This window comes from Athene cunicularia (assembly GCF_003259725.1).
Source record: "Athene cunicularia isolate RWA chromosome 6 unlocalized genomic scaffold, athCun1 chr6_part1, whole genome shotgun sequence".
NCBI classification, from domain to species: Eukaryota; Metazoa; Chordata; class Aves; order Strigiformes; family Strigidae; genus Athene; species Athene cunicularia.
The window spans coordinates 8112695-8127559 of record NW_020799105.1 but is presented as its reverse complement, the minus strand read 5'-3'; the positions used below and the strand labels follow the sequence as shown (position 1 = coordinate 8127559).

Sequence of the window (14865 nt, the reverse complement as noted above, 5' to 3'; positions counted from 1 at the left end):
CAATAAATGGGTATAATAATATTCTAAAGAAAAACTAAATGAGTCCGTGCAGTTTCTTCCTTTTACATTAGTTTCCTCTTCTTTTAAAACAAGACATTCAAAAGCAACAAGGGCTCTCAGAAAATAATTTAACAAAAAAAATTAAAAATCCAGAAAACAACTTGCCAATTAGTGGATGTGTCACTCTTTGAAATCTTGAAATTCAGATCAGCCATTCCTCCCACAGGTACTCTATCACTTCCTGTAGCAAAATGTAGCAGCTTCTTTTGAAGGTCAAGAGAAAATCCAAGTACTACATCCCAAAAGTATCTATGTTCAGGGCCAAAGGAGAAGAAAATGGTGTAACTTGCCATATGACAAAACAATAAGAGCATAATAATACAACTGCAAGTACTACGCGATGACTGTCACTTACTGAGAATTTAATTAACGTAATATATAGGACATCAGTACTAACCTAATATGCAAGGTTAAATAAATTCCTAAGGACTTGACAAGTACAATGTTTTATGAATTATGGAATGATATCTTGTCAAATGATGCCCAAATCCACTTTTCTATCAAAATATAAATGCCTTCTACTTGCTAATATAAACATCCTTAGTATCAAATAGAATTGGAATAGAAAAAGCATTTTTAGAAGATTGGATAATAAAAATAAAGACTCAGATTTCACTACGCAGGTTTTGAAGCTACTCTTTTAAACTACTTCTAGCTGATTGTAACCTTTTAAAGGTATTCAGCAACACATTATGCCATTAAGGATCTAACTCTTCATACTTACAGATAATAGTGTCTTTGTCTTATTTGGAAATTGGTTTTTAAAACTTCAATCATTCTCAGATTATCCTTGAAGAGATTATTCCCAACAGTCTACCATTCTATGATTTTTTTTTTAAACTCAGTAATTAGAGTGAAAAAAAATTATGCCTACCGTATAGTAAGATCAGTTTTTTGGTAGCCCTCATATTGGGTACTTCGCTGTAAAGCGGACATATCAAGTTCAGGACTGCCACAGACAAGAATTTCAACTTCTTCTGGACGAAGTAGCTGCCAGAAATCAAGGATAAAATATTTTTTTAAAGAAGTGATGCTACTAGATTCAGATTGGATATGCTATAGATAAATTAACAGAATATAATTCCCTATAAATCTAATTTAGATACATATTGTTTTATAGAAAAATTTATTCCTCAGTAGTTTGAAGAATCTCTTGTTACTGTAAAAAGCAAATTACCAGATAACATCATATTTTAGTATATTTTTGTTCCTCACTTCTTTTTCATTCTTCTATTTATTACACTGATTTGCCTGTCATCTGATTAGATTACAAATGGGTCAGGAGGAAAATTAAATTTGTATGTATGGAATTCAGAGGGAGGGTCTTGATCTGAATTTTGGTTACAACTTCCATTTCATTTACACTGAAAAGTCCCAGTATAGGTTGATGACTAGCAGTGGCTGACAGAACTTGACTCTTAATTGTACACACTGCTGTGCAAAGCAAACACACATAACAGTAAACCATGTTTAACAATTGCTAAACTTACACCTGCAGAAACTATTTATTCCTTTACAACAACATCATTAAATTGCATGAAAGTATGTCAGAACATTTCAGTGGATATTCATTCTCCTTCCAGAACCTTCCCTGAAGTCACATCTCACTTTGCTGCAAGCATGTCATACTTGGCTAATTTCACAGGAATGAAGAAAATCTCATGCAAATTGTAATTGCTTCTTCCTTCTCTTCTTACTGCACAAGGGATGATGTAAATTATAAAAGACATTCCAACAGCCAAACAGGACTGTTTACCTCAACATCACTGAGTGTTCTTCCTGCAAAAAGTAATAGGTGTTTTCAGAGGAGTCATTTGAGCACACAGACATAGTTGTTCTGCTGCTCATAACTGTAGGGGATACAGAGAATCCTTGTAACCCAATTACAGGAGAACCCGTGAAGTGTCTGTGAATGCCTAATTTATGGAGCTTTATTTATCTGTTTTCAATGGAACACTACAGAGAACAGTTGATTACCTGCTTAATTTCTTCTGCTTATGTTGGATTAATCAACTACCTTGATTAATCAAGAATCTTCACGACTCCTAAAATCATTCAGTGTAATTCTTTAATTTAGATAAGTCATTGTCACATATTTCAAACAGAAGAATTGTTTCATTTTATTCTTACCAGTAATGCATATGAAGCACAGACACTATGAAATCCATAATAGAAAGCTGCAAATTGTTTGTAGATTGATTTGTTGAGAAGAAAATCAACATAGAGCTGCACATATTCTAGAAAAGAAAAACCATTTTATTTTGCTACATAATATTTTAAAATAATAATTTGTTTAATAATCATACTAATTTAATAATTTAAATAATTTGTTTTAAAATAATAATTTTGCTCTCAAATTATACTGAATTAAGAAAAATTAATGCATTTCACTTCAGATACTATTAAATTGGTAGAGATTAAATTGGTAGAACGTACAGTAATTTCATTTTCCCACTTTGTTAGAGAAAACCTAGACTTATAAGAAGGAACAGGACAAACAAATCTGCCAAATATGTGTAGTTAATATTGAAGTACCTTTCCTATTCTGATTTGTGACTGGAATTTTATCTCCATTCGGCTTTAAGTTGTAAGATTTTATAACACCAAATTCCTCCTGAAAAACCTGGAGATAAAAGAGGAGTCAGTGTCAGTACTGGAAAATACATTAATATATTCACAAGCTACAAAGCTTGTATTTATTATTTCACGTATTTCCCCATCTCTCTCTTTAGCACATGCTGCAGTTCTAAGGGTTGTGGGATTTTTAAATGTTAAGTGTTACAATTTTCAACAAACTGCTCAAGAAATTGCTATTCAAAGTAAAAAACTGACCCGCTTAGACAGTGGCATACCAAACTGACCTGCAAGCTCTGGAACCACAGAATTTTTCATACAGGAGAAAAATTTAGGAGCATCAAATAAAATCAAGAAGGTATTTGTTCCACAGAAGCTCACCTAGGAACTCAAAAGTACCCACTATTGTCTTATATATGGTCTGACAATAATGCAACTCAAAACTGAGGGAAAAATGGTCAATACTAGTCCAATACACATCCATAAACAAGCATTAAATTTTACTAAGTAGTATGTGTTCTAAAACAATGAAGAAATTCAAAAGGCTTTCTTGATTGAAGTAGAAGTTAGACATACAGGTCAGGCAAAGCTATCATAACTTGAACAAGCTATTGTTCAAGTGAGATTTCCTAGACAAAGCTTATAAAATAACCATAGTAAGCTTTGTCTAGCATCTGGGTTAGACAGAAAATGGATTGCTTTGCAGTCAGATGAATTCCACAAATCAGGTCACCGATTGCAAGGTGATGGCATGAGAGCTGGAAATACACCAGCAGTTGGCCATGCAACCCTGGCAGTCAGTGCTCAGATCCACCTACACTGCCAGGGGACAACAGCTTAAAGCCCGGTAAGGGAGCCAGCCTCTGTAGGCCCTGAAGCCCCAGGTCTAGACTGGTCTTGAGGCAAGCTTTAATGCCCATGCAGTTATATTCCAAACAATCAGCAATCACATAGTAGTAGACCACTCCATTGGAGAAAAAAAATTACTTAATGAGTTTGAGAGTCACATATAATCATGTATTTAATGACCTGAAAGGTTGAGTAAAAATCCTCTTCGACATTGCCTTCATAGGACAGAAGTTCACTCAGTCCATGGGCCAGTTCCTACAATATAAGTAAAAACTCTTCAGTAAATCTACAAACTACGTGATGTACTTTGCAAGAACGTGCCAGAATCATTACTTTATACAGAAAGTATCTTGGAAAAAGTTGTATAATCAAGATGTGTACATAAAGAAAAAACTCACTGCTTAATTAATATGCATGTGCATATATATTTGTTTATTTTTATTTCACTATAAACGTATATTTTCCTGTTTACTACCAAAAATGTGTCTAGTATGTTCATATCAGATTTTGGTATTCTAACTTCAAGTAGATCAGCAATTCTGCTATGCTAGAAAACATGGAGACTTTATCAGCCTGTGATGAAACAAAGGTTGTTTTCAAACAGTTTATAATTCAAGCATTAAATATAAATAAACCAGGTTTTAAATCAGTAATTTAGCCTGTTAAAAAAAACATAATACTTACAGGCATAATCTGAAACAGGTCATCTAATGTGACATCACAGATGCCTACAAGTGTGTTATGATCACAGGGAACAATGGGAGGACTCAATAATTTCTTGTAACAGCAAGGTGGGAAACGAATATCCAAGGTAATGCTATTATATACAGCAAGTCCCATAAGCTATACATGTCAAATGTTAAGGGCAAACACCACACATCCTCATTATAGTTAATATTTTAAGTAACTTCAAAAAATATTTTAAGATTTTAGACAGCACACTCATCCTAAACTAATACATGCTAAACAAACAGAAGGAATGAAAATATTTTTTTTGTTCTGACAATTTTAAATACAGTTTTGGATTACAATTAAGTAGTAATTAAAATGGTCAAATGAAGCACATTGACAGAATACTTGAGAATCTTCATCATAATGATCTATACAAGCATTTCTAGAATAAATTGTTACAAAGTGTTGTTGCAAAAAAAGTTTTTAAAGAGAGCTGTAGGTATTTTTAATAAGAAAATTCTGGAGAGACCTCAACATAGAAATTTTTCTCTTAAATAAATCTAAAAGCATGAAGACAAACCTGCACTGGCACTACAGCTCATCAGCTAGTACATTTAAGTGTATGTCGTGAAACAAATTAGAAGAATCCAGTTCATAATTCAGCTTCTCACTAGAACAGAATAGTTTAGTTGGAAGAGATCTATGAAAATCATGTGGTCCAACTGCAACCAGTAAAATGAGGACATTGTCATCTCATCTTAGTGGAGTTCTTAGCATATATTGTTATTAATCATTTGTCTGAGGACTTCATCAATGAGCACAACAGAAAACCTAGAATATTAATGCATACAGGCTCATTTATTTTTACTGAATGAAACTCAGAGGTGTAAGTACATAAAAAATTACAACCTATACACAAGAAAGTTGCACATTTAATCTTAATTCTTGTATTTTCCAACTGTAAAATGTACCACGTACCCACATACCACCATTTTCTTCCTATTTTTAGTTCACTTGTTCAAATAACATTCTTTTTATACAATTAAAATGCAACACACATGTATATAGAGCATCTGAATGAACTTTAATCAATGCCTTATTTCATCCCCACACCAACTCATTGAATGGCTGTTCATTTAGCACCGTCTAGCGGACATAAAAGGATACAGCTCCAACCAATCGGAATTCAGAATAGTTATCGCACTTAAAGCTGCTGAACCAATGGCAGTGTGAGTCCTTGTGGTAGGTGAACATGCCTGCAGAACAGGAACAGGGTGGCCTTTACAAAACCTCATCTTTCTCACATATGTACCCTTAAAAGTGACCCTGAGTGCCCGTATCTCCACACTTGTTCTCATCTCCATCTTCCCAACCACAGCAGGAGCCTGCAGGTACTTGGGCAAGGACCACCAAGGGCAGCGCCAAGCCTGAAGCAGGCAGAAGCCCACCACTCCTGTTGGGTGCTGGTGCAACACATTTTCCAGTGCCTCCAGTAGTGAATATCCTGCACTGCCTCTGTGCAATCTGTTTCTCCACTATACTTCATCATCTGTACAGCCAGAAACACTGTCTAAAAAAAAAAATTTTCTGCTGCCCTGTAAACCCATTTCTTCCTTCCTGGGTCAACAGCAGATGACAATCTTCAAAAACGTTGGCATGAATCCTATGATACAAATACCATAAGCTTCACCTTCTTAGAATAGAAAGCTGTAAAAGGTTCATTTTTGTACACATACTAGCAGCAAAGGGGTATGTTTCTTTTATGTCAAAAAACTTTATCAGAGAATTTTAAGAAAACCCAAATCACAAATACCCTAAAAAAGCCTCTCACTGGTTGTGAGAGCCGAGCAACCAGGCCTATGAGAAACTAAGACAAACAGCCTGGGAAAGCAAAAGTTGAGGCTGATTGAAGATTTGCCTCAAACACTCCCAAGACAAAACCACGAGTCACAGAGTGCTTTCTGTGGAGGCCGAAGCTGATAAGGCTGGCCCGATGTATCTCCCTGTGGAGACAGGACGGCTCTGCCCTGGGGCACTTGGGCAGATTTCAAGGGCCATGTGTCCAGTGAATGACCTTTGCTTCATTATCCACGAAATGCATATTAAAGTTGACACCCCTCAATATGCTAACGAGGGCTGTCATGATCATGCTAGTTTCATCATCCCATGAAACACCTTACCCCTCCCTGTACATGGGATACGTAGGTCTGTGGGTTGACCTAGGGGACAGACCCAAGGAAAGTGGGTATAAATCAAAGGGGAGAAGAAAGGGCTCTCTCTCTCTCTCTGCCCCTCTCCCTGCCCCCCCAGCCGTCTTGAGAGAGCAGTGAAGCAAAGAAGACAGATGCCAGCGAAGAAGATAGCTGCCTCCTGGAATCCTCGCCGGCAGGAGCAGCACAGGAACCCAGACCGGTGATCTGTACTCCCCCATTCCCTCTATCTCCCTCTTTTCCTTTTTCTGTTACGAAATGTAAAGCATATTATATTGCTCACCACAGCTTGCTCTGTACTTAGCCAATTATCATGTGTTCAATTAGTGCATTGTAGGTAGTTAATAAATGCTTGAACTTGGAGACTTGTCCGCTCCAATTGGGGATTTGCGAATCTGAGTCACTTGTCCCCCTCGTCGGAGCGGGACGTGACACTGGTCTAAGTGACAAGCTAGATCCTACTGAAATCATGACTATAGACTAGTCTGACTGCTATTTGCATGAGATAAGGATCATTCTGTTTTAAAGAGTGATAGAAAGTAAAAACCTATGTAATGAAGCCACATAATAGCTTTAAGATGCCTAGGAAGTATTGCTCAGAGAAGCAAGACACACTCTAGTTAAATGTGCACTAACAGTGAGATTTACTTCAGCACTGCACAAACTGGATAAAGTGTGATGACTGCTTTTAATTTGTTGGGATTGAATGGGCTGAAAGTTTATAATTGTTCCTACAGTCAGTGTACAAACCAAAGCACCGAATAGTTTTAAGGACATGTTGTATGCAGTAGCTCATCACATCTGTGTTTGAAGATTAAGCTGGGGAAAAATAATATTTAAATGAAAAAAATAAGCTCCTCTGGATTAAAAGAAGAATAAAAATCCACAACTGATGTCTCAGGAACATTAGTTCTTATGAAAATTTATAGGTAAAATTCTACCTTCGTATTTTTCCCCACTACTCTTCTGAACAGTACAACTTTATCTTTTGAACTTTTGCTCAAACAGGTGCTCATCACAAAAGCTTTAGACAGTGCCTTTATCAGAAGCAACAGAACAGTTGCATGTAAGGCACAGCAAGGTTCTCATACTGAAAGATGGCAGTGATAACTGGAACGAAAGAGGCCTCAAATCCCATTTACTGTCTACATGGAGACGAAAAAAAGCATCGTAACACATATAGGAGGGCAGACAAGAGTGTTAATTGGGAGGTCTTTAATTTCAGGAGTAAATCTGCAAGATCAGCTGACCTGGAAAGGGTAATAACAGTGATGTTTTCCTATGTTTTTCCTTCCAAGCTTCTGACATACATTATTTGCAATTTAAACATTAAATACAGCAGAGCATACATCCCGTTTCCAAGGGACGAGAACATTTCTGAACTCCTCCCACACTTGGCTGATACTCATATCAATGAAAGAATTTACACTTTTAAGTGAGAAAGTCTGCCAGATCTGATGAAAAAAAAGTTACTCTTGAATGTTTCCAAACTCATCAGTTACCAAGCTCTGCTGACAACACATTTTTACTAACAGAACTGTCAAACTTACAGAACACTTTCTCCAGGATAAATTGTTTCCTATTAAGGTTGTTATCACCAAATGTCATCTCTCCACACAGACCCCTTTTTACTAGGAAAACGGCTATAGGCAAATAATGATTTCAGCAGATTTGAGGACATATTTATGACTTAAAACTCTGGACCTTTAGAAGGAGGCCTATAAACAACAGATGACCATGCATTTAAGGGACATGAACACTTCCAGGCAAAGACAGAGAAGTTCTTGAATTCTACTGATGACTAGCAAGTGTTATGCTTAAGTCCCTAGAAATAAATATTTCTAATTTAAGAGCCAGCCTGGGAAAACTTTAACCCATTATGGCATCTGTAATATTTCCATGCACAGCTGAGGAAAGTAGACTCATTTGAGAAATATTAGAGTGGGGAAAAAGACCACCCAGATCCTTCCACAGCAATATGAAAGAAGTAGCTAGAACTGCTTGTTTATGAATGCTCATTCATGTCTTCCAATCTCCTATTTACTTAAAAAAAAAAATTCCTTTTTTTTTCCCCCTTTGTGCCTGCAAATATCATGGTTCACAGATTCATGGTTCATCATCTCAGGGCTCACAGGTCCTGAAGACAGCAGAGGCAAGCTATTTCCTTCAGTCTCACATCTGCCTATACTGTCTCTGCACCTGACTGAAGGACCTTTCTCCCCTGAGAGCATCTTAGACCCCTTTAAGAATACTGGCCACACAAATACCCCAAACAGAATATATGATAACAATGAATCAGGTAAGAACTAACTGCTGCCTGTACTAATCACAGAAATAATGCTAGAACTTGCATACACTATCAGTGCAAATGGAAACCATTGATACATGGGAGGCCAGAATCAGTAGTTTGCCAGAACTGAGCACAGTAACAGCATCCAACTGTAGCTGCTCAGGAAAACCAGGAAAATTCCCTAAACTAGCAATATGAACACAGCTGAGGGCAGTGTAAAGTGGGAAAGTGCAGCACAAGGAGAAAGTGGAAAGGATGGCAGGTGACAAATACATTTGGCTTTATCTCCACTTGAATATTTGCTAAACCATCTACCTCAGAGGCTGCTACATTGTCTCTTCCTACTTTGGAACAGGAATATCATATTCCAAATCACAACCAAACAACATATTAAGCTAAATGGAAGAAACTTATTATTAAATCCAAATATACAAAAATTTCCATGGGCAGACAAGTGTCAGTGTTTCAATGGCTTGCATAGCTTTTGCTTATTCTTCTCGGCTTGTTACTAGGTCTATCAAGTCACTAACTCATTCCATTTGAGTTAAATAGATTTAAATTATCCTTGTACTACTCCATCAAATAGTTGAAGGCCTTATTCCATCTGCTCAGGGGTAAATCAAGATCCAGTCTCTGGCAAGAAATAGAAGCACTGTAACAACAGATATATCAGAGGAACTTCAAGGAAAAAATCTACTGCTAGTCTTGAATTCCCCTGCTTTGTATCCAGTATGCTCACTGCCTAGGTATACTAACAAACCATAAACATTGAGCCTCTGGTTTCTGAAACAAAGTTTAGCATGACTAAAGTCTTAAAAAGCTGAATCATAATTCTAAACATTTCCACTGATCAGAGATTTGTTCACCCTCTAATTTTGCCATACCACTGAAGCACAATCTCAGTTTTTCAGCAACACTTGAACTTCCCTACCAAAATCCAAAATCTTCAAAGATCTTCAAGTACTTCCTACTCTCTTCCACTTTCCTCTATGCCAAAACTTCTTCTCATCTATATACAATTCTAACCTGCCTGTTTTTTTTTGTTTTTACATCAATTAGTAACTGGTCTGCCTAATGAAGAATTCTTATCCATTACTGTTTGATAATTTAAAATGAACAAATTTTCACATTGTACTTATAAATATTTATGAGAACTCACCATAATCTGGGTGAAAAATCTGGCGAATCAGAAGAAGAAACCATTCTTTCGTCAGGCCACCCATATCAAGACCAGCTTCCCCTACAAATGTGACTTTCAACTTCTTTTTCAGATCTGCCCTCTTCCTTGCTAACTATTGCAAAATAGGGAAGAAGAAAAAGGAGATTTAACATATTATCACTACCTCTAGCCACAGAGAACACATTTCTCTGCCTCTACCACTCTTGCTTTGTTTAAACTAGTAATCTGCATCTTCTCCTACTAATAGGTCAAAACTATATTAAAACAATGATTGAATTGCAGAAGCAAGATGATCATGACTGCTTGACATCATTAACTACCTTGCACATGATGCCACCCTCTAGGATTGAAAAGAAGTTAGGTGTATGCTAATGGACTTCTAATAAGCTACTAGATACAATAAATTGAGTCTATCTGGAATATTTTGGACCTATATGATTTTTTACCTACACAGGAAACATTCTACCAGGAAGAAATGATACATTAAAAAATAATTAAACATCCTTTGGAGACATTTAGAAATAAGGAGGTAGCTAAAACTTTCAATATTTGGAAACTGTTCTGTTCAGCGTAAGATACCTGCCAGAAAGTACCATCTGTTTTGTAAAACTGTTTTTTGGACAATGGTAACGAGTTATTTTCATTCCTTTGTCCTGAGAGACAGCATTTCATCCAGGTATGCAAAGTTGCTGCAGAGAACTAGATTACAGCCTTTCACAATTAGCAGTGATCTTTCAGGTCAAGTCACTATACAATTTTTATTTAAATCATTAATTAGTGGCCAGATCCAGAGAAAGTGTTTATACCAGTTAAAAAGATGCATATGCTAAAATAATTTCTACGTTGTTAGCTGCTCAAGTAAATTCCTGTTGCACAAATTTTATAACTATAGGCATTTGTATTATTTGACACAAACTTTTTATTAGCTGAAGTGATTTTCCTTTCAAGTTAAAAATATTCATTTGCAAATACAAATAAGACATCTTTCCCCCACTTTCCATTCCCCACACTTATACGAATATGGCTAATACCATATACTCTTAATCATCCCTGAGATGGACAGAATATAAAAAATAAACAGCAAAAATATTCTTCTGTCAGAACTCTTGAAGTTGCTCTTGGCTATTTTCATGTGGTAAAAAACCCCCTACAATGCCTGAGAGAAAGCAGTATTACCGCTCATATGTCTTATATCTTAGGAAAGAAGGCCAAAATAGACAGGCTTTAATGTAGGGGGGAAAAAAAGTTTAAACTTATGTTTTCTGAACATGAGTAATCAGAATTTGTTTGGTTTTATTTTCACCACTTGGACATATTTTTCCATACCATCAGGCTGGTTTTAGTGTTGAGAAAGAATAGGGAATTAGATTTCATTAAATAATGTTAATTAGTAAGTTCACTGGATACTGAAGAACTGCCTATTTTAACAGACATATTTGTTTCATTTCTAAAAAAGGAAAAATTACACTCAAGAATGTGATGAATTAGTGAAAATTAAGATAAGAACTTAAGAAAAGATAGGATACAAATGTTAGTGAAGAATAAAAATATTCCAAGAATTAGAACAGAACAAACTCATTAGTGATTAGTCACTTACTATTCATGTTCCTATCATGACCTGATAATTATGCACCACATTCTTAAAACAAAAATTGCAAACACAAATACATACCATGTGGCATGCATACATGTATGTTTATTACGGGCTTAGCTATGGAGCAGTATGAGGATGAAAATAAAGTTCAGAATGTCTAACTCTATCTATTCTGCAGCACTGCTATTGTGACGGAAATTCAGTTCTTTTTATTTAATATTATACAGTTATATTCCCAATCTCTTAGCACAGAAAGATTTAAATATGACTTATCAAACTGAAACTAGTGCAATAGCTGTTCTGCAGCAACACACTATTTAATTACATTTTTTGTTACCTCATCAAGTGAGTCACTAACAAGATGCGTCCTCCTCACTTTCACATTTAGGAACAACATATTCATGTCAGGTTTCTGTCTGCGGGAGACTTTGTCCACAAGGCTTTGCTATTTGAATGAAAAAGAAACATCATACCTGCAGTATCTTAGTTTAAAAAACAAAGTGCCATACTTGATAAATGTAGAAAGTCCTTAGTATCTTGCATTAAAGACATTACCCCAATATGATAACTGCTTCAATATCTTCTAAGAGGTGGAGAGTAACTTCTTGTCTACTGCAGATAGCATTTACACCATAGTCAAACTAACTTATCAGGAAGTTTAACAAGGCGGCAGCAATTGTGCAGCATCCTTTTAAACTCCCCAAATAGTTAAAAACATACACATACAGTTCTGGAGACTGGCTTATGCTTTACTTAACTATTGACAAGACACATCCAGCAAGACAGGAATGGATAGGTGGTGGCGCTGCCATACTGAGCACCAAGGAAACCAGTGTCACCCAGCACCTGAAGGAAATTACGACTGGAGGAGGCAGACAATGCTTCTTTCAAAACAGAAAAGGCTGCCCAGAAGCAGTACCTCTTCTGGGACCTGTGAACATTACAGCTGCATCTTGGTCTTCCATGACAACTTATTTTCATAGAATAAAATGGGAAACAGTCCAAAATTATCATGGAATTTTTCTTCCTTAATAATCATGTTAATTTGACATGCTAGCACATTATTTCTCAAAAAAAGTTACTGTAACTCTTTTTCCACAATACTGGTATTTATAAGCATCCTGAAACTAAGAACATTAAAATAGAAATTATTGGAAGAATCCAGCATGGTCATCTGTTGATTATCAATAGTAAATTGGCTCAAAGTTCTTTTTCAGGGTAGTCTGAGATACTAGAATCAATACCAATCTAACAAAAACTTTAAAAATACTGATGGATAAGGCACAAACATTTATCAGTAAATGACTTACCCGTGCAATACTTATCATCTGTTGTTCTGAGTCCCTTTGAATAATAACTTTTTTTGCTGCTATAGAAATAATAAATGGGTATTGACAGAAAGAAAACCTAAGAACAAGAGAAAAGAAAATAAAGTATTTCCTTCTTAGCATCTAGCATATTATTTTCTTTTTAAGAATACAGGAGTGAATTGTTTAGTAACATTCAGTAACTACCTTCCCTCCATTGATAGTAATTTGCAAAGAGCTGCTGCTTTTTGTGTTGTATACATAGATAATCAATTCAGTAGAACAAGCTGTTATTTGCAAATACTACTAGAAATTGTCATTAGTAATAACTTATCCTCAATAAAGCTCGTTTTTATTATCATTATCAATAGACCTAATAAAAAGTCATCTGCTTTAAATACTAAATTTTAATTGCTACACTGAATTAAAGAAAATGATAATTGTCTTCTTACTAAATACAAGAAAACCATCTATCTCAGTGCAGCATTCTTAGGTTCACAGTAGACATATTTCTTGCTTGGCTTACTTGCTGCAGAATTGATTTTTAAAGGAACTGATTTTCCACAGGTCCTTCAGATTGAACTTGGGGTTACAACTGTTTAGGACTTCTAAAATATCAGATCACAGACACATTCCACTGCAATCAAATAATACAAATACTTTAGAAAAACTTCAGAAATCATCAAGGTAAAAGATTTTTTTGTTACTGGTTATTTTGGTAAGTTTTTTGTTGATTTAGCTCATGCATCACCTAGCAGAAGTTCACACTGAAATACCCAGAACTTCAGACTCTACGTGTGCATCTTCAATCCAAACTGCATGTGCACCCTGAATCCTGTCTCTGAGAAGCTCTGGATTCTAGCGTCTTTAGGAAAGAATGGAAAATGAGGAAAAATATTCTCACTTGGCCTCCTGGAAATCCTAGTCCAAAATGTTTTACCAAGGAGTGTTAACTTAGTTCAAAGAATTATGCATTTCAAAATATTTTATATAGGGCTTGCTCCTACTTGGCCTTCTTACTTTCTAAGCATATAGCCTTGATTGTAATTCTTTTGTTGTTTTTTTTTTGGGTTTTGGTTTTTTTTTAAATTTCTTTTTAAGTGGAATAACATAGTTAAAAGATGTAAAATTGGGAAAAAGTGTGGTTGTAACAAAGTAAAAGGATTATATTTACCTTAAAAATAATACAGATAGTCTGCACTTCAGCTACTCCAGAAATTATGTATCAAGCAAACTTTGTTTTGATATATATTGAATTCCCAGTGTCCCAGCTAACTGAAAAGAACTGGAGCAGGTGGAGATCTTGCAGCCCTTTTATAAGTTTGAATGTGGGTGCCAAAACAGCCAGATGGTGCCAATGAAAAAATAAAAAAAAAAAATTTAAGCTCAGCACTAGCCAGATTCCAATGCTTTGACTGACACTATGCAAAACCTACTGTATTTATTGCTATCATGTGTCACGAGGTTTTTTTTGTTTGGTTTGGTTTTTTGTTTTTTATTTTCTTCCTTCCCAAGCAGAATATCAGGTATTGGACAGAAGCCTAGCCTAAAATACCTGCCTTTGGTGGAGCAAATTATGCCCTCCAATTTTTACTCAACCACTGCTAAAGGCAAAGAAAATTGCACATGCAATAAATAAAAAACTACATTTGGATGGCTGATGTCTTAAATTAGCTTACAGAAAAGTCTTGAAATATGGGGAAATTTTAATTGATCTTGTGATTCAAGCTGTAAAGACTGACTGATACATACTGATATGCTGAAAAATACAGCTATACAAATTAACATTTTTATTAATAAAATATTAATAAGATTTTAAACTTTAGCAGAAAGATGAAATGCCTGTTTCTCTAGATGTTTCTAAATCATCCTGCTGCCTGCCTCTTGCAAGAAGAAAATACCTTTGTAAGCTTTGAGTTTGTAAAGATTTCATTTGTGTGTTCATTTTCATGTAACAGAAATAGTACAGTTGATTTAACTAGAACAAATATGATCAGAGCCACATATATACAGGTAATTCGATACATTTTCATCATTAAGTAGTAAGTATGCACACAACATCCTTTTCTATGAATGTATTGGAGGCTAAAATATATCTGTTGTAAGACACAATTACAAGTCTACAACAA

At 35.5% G+C, this 14865-nt stretch overlaps 1 protein-coding gene across 1 annotated transcript in view; it reads right to left on the bottom strand.

Annotated features, from left to right (window-relative positions):
• Nucleotides 1-14865, bottom strand: part of HECTD2 (HECT domain E3 ubiquitin protein ligase 2) — a 41366-nt gene that overhangs the window by 4806 nt on the left and 21695 nt on the right. The window contains exons 11-20 of the mRNA XM_026851486.1: nt 12740-12836; nt 11767-11874; nt 9815-9947; nt 5323-5411; nt 4168-4326; nt 3664-3738; nt 2596-2683; nt 2191-2297; nt 935-1050; nt 166-309 (exon numbers count right to left, since the gene is read on the bottom strand). Coding sequence (XP_026707287.1) covers nt 166-309; nt 935-1050; nt 2191-2297; nt 2596-2683; nt 3664-3738; nt 4168-4326; nt 5323-5411; nt 9815-9947; nt 11767-11874; nt 12740-12836 — 1116 coding nt within the window. The remainder of the gene's footprint in view (nt 1-165; nt 310-934; nt 1051-2190; nt 2298-2595; nt 2684-3663; nt 3739-4167; nt 4327-5322; nt 5412-9814; nt 9948-11766; nt 11875-12739; nt 12837-14865) is intronic.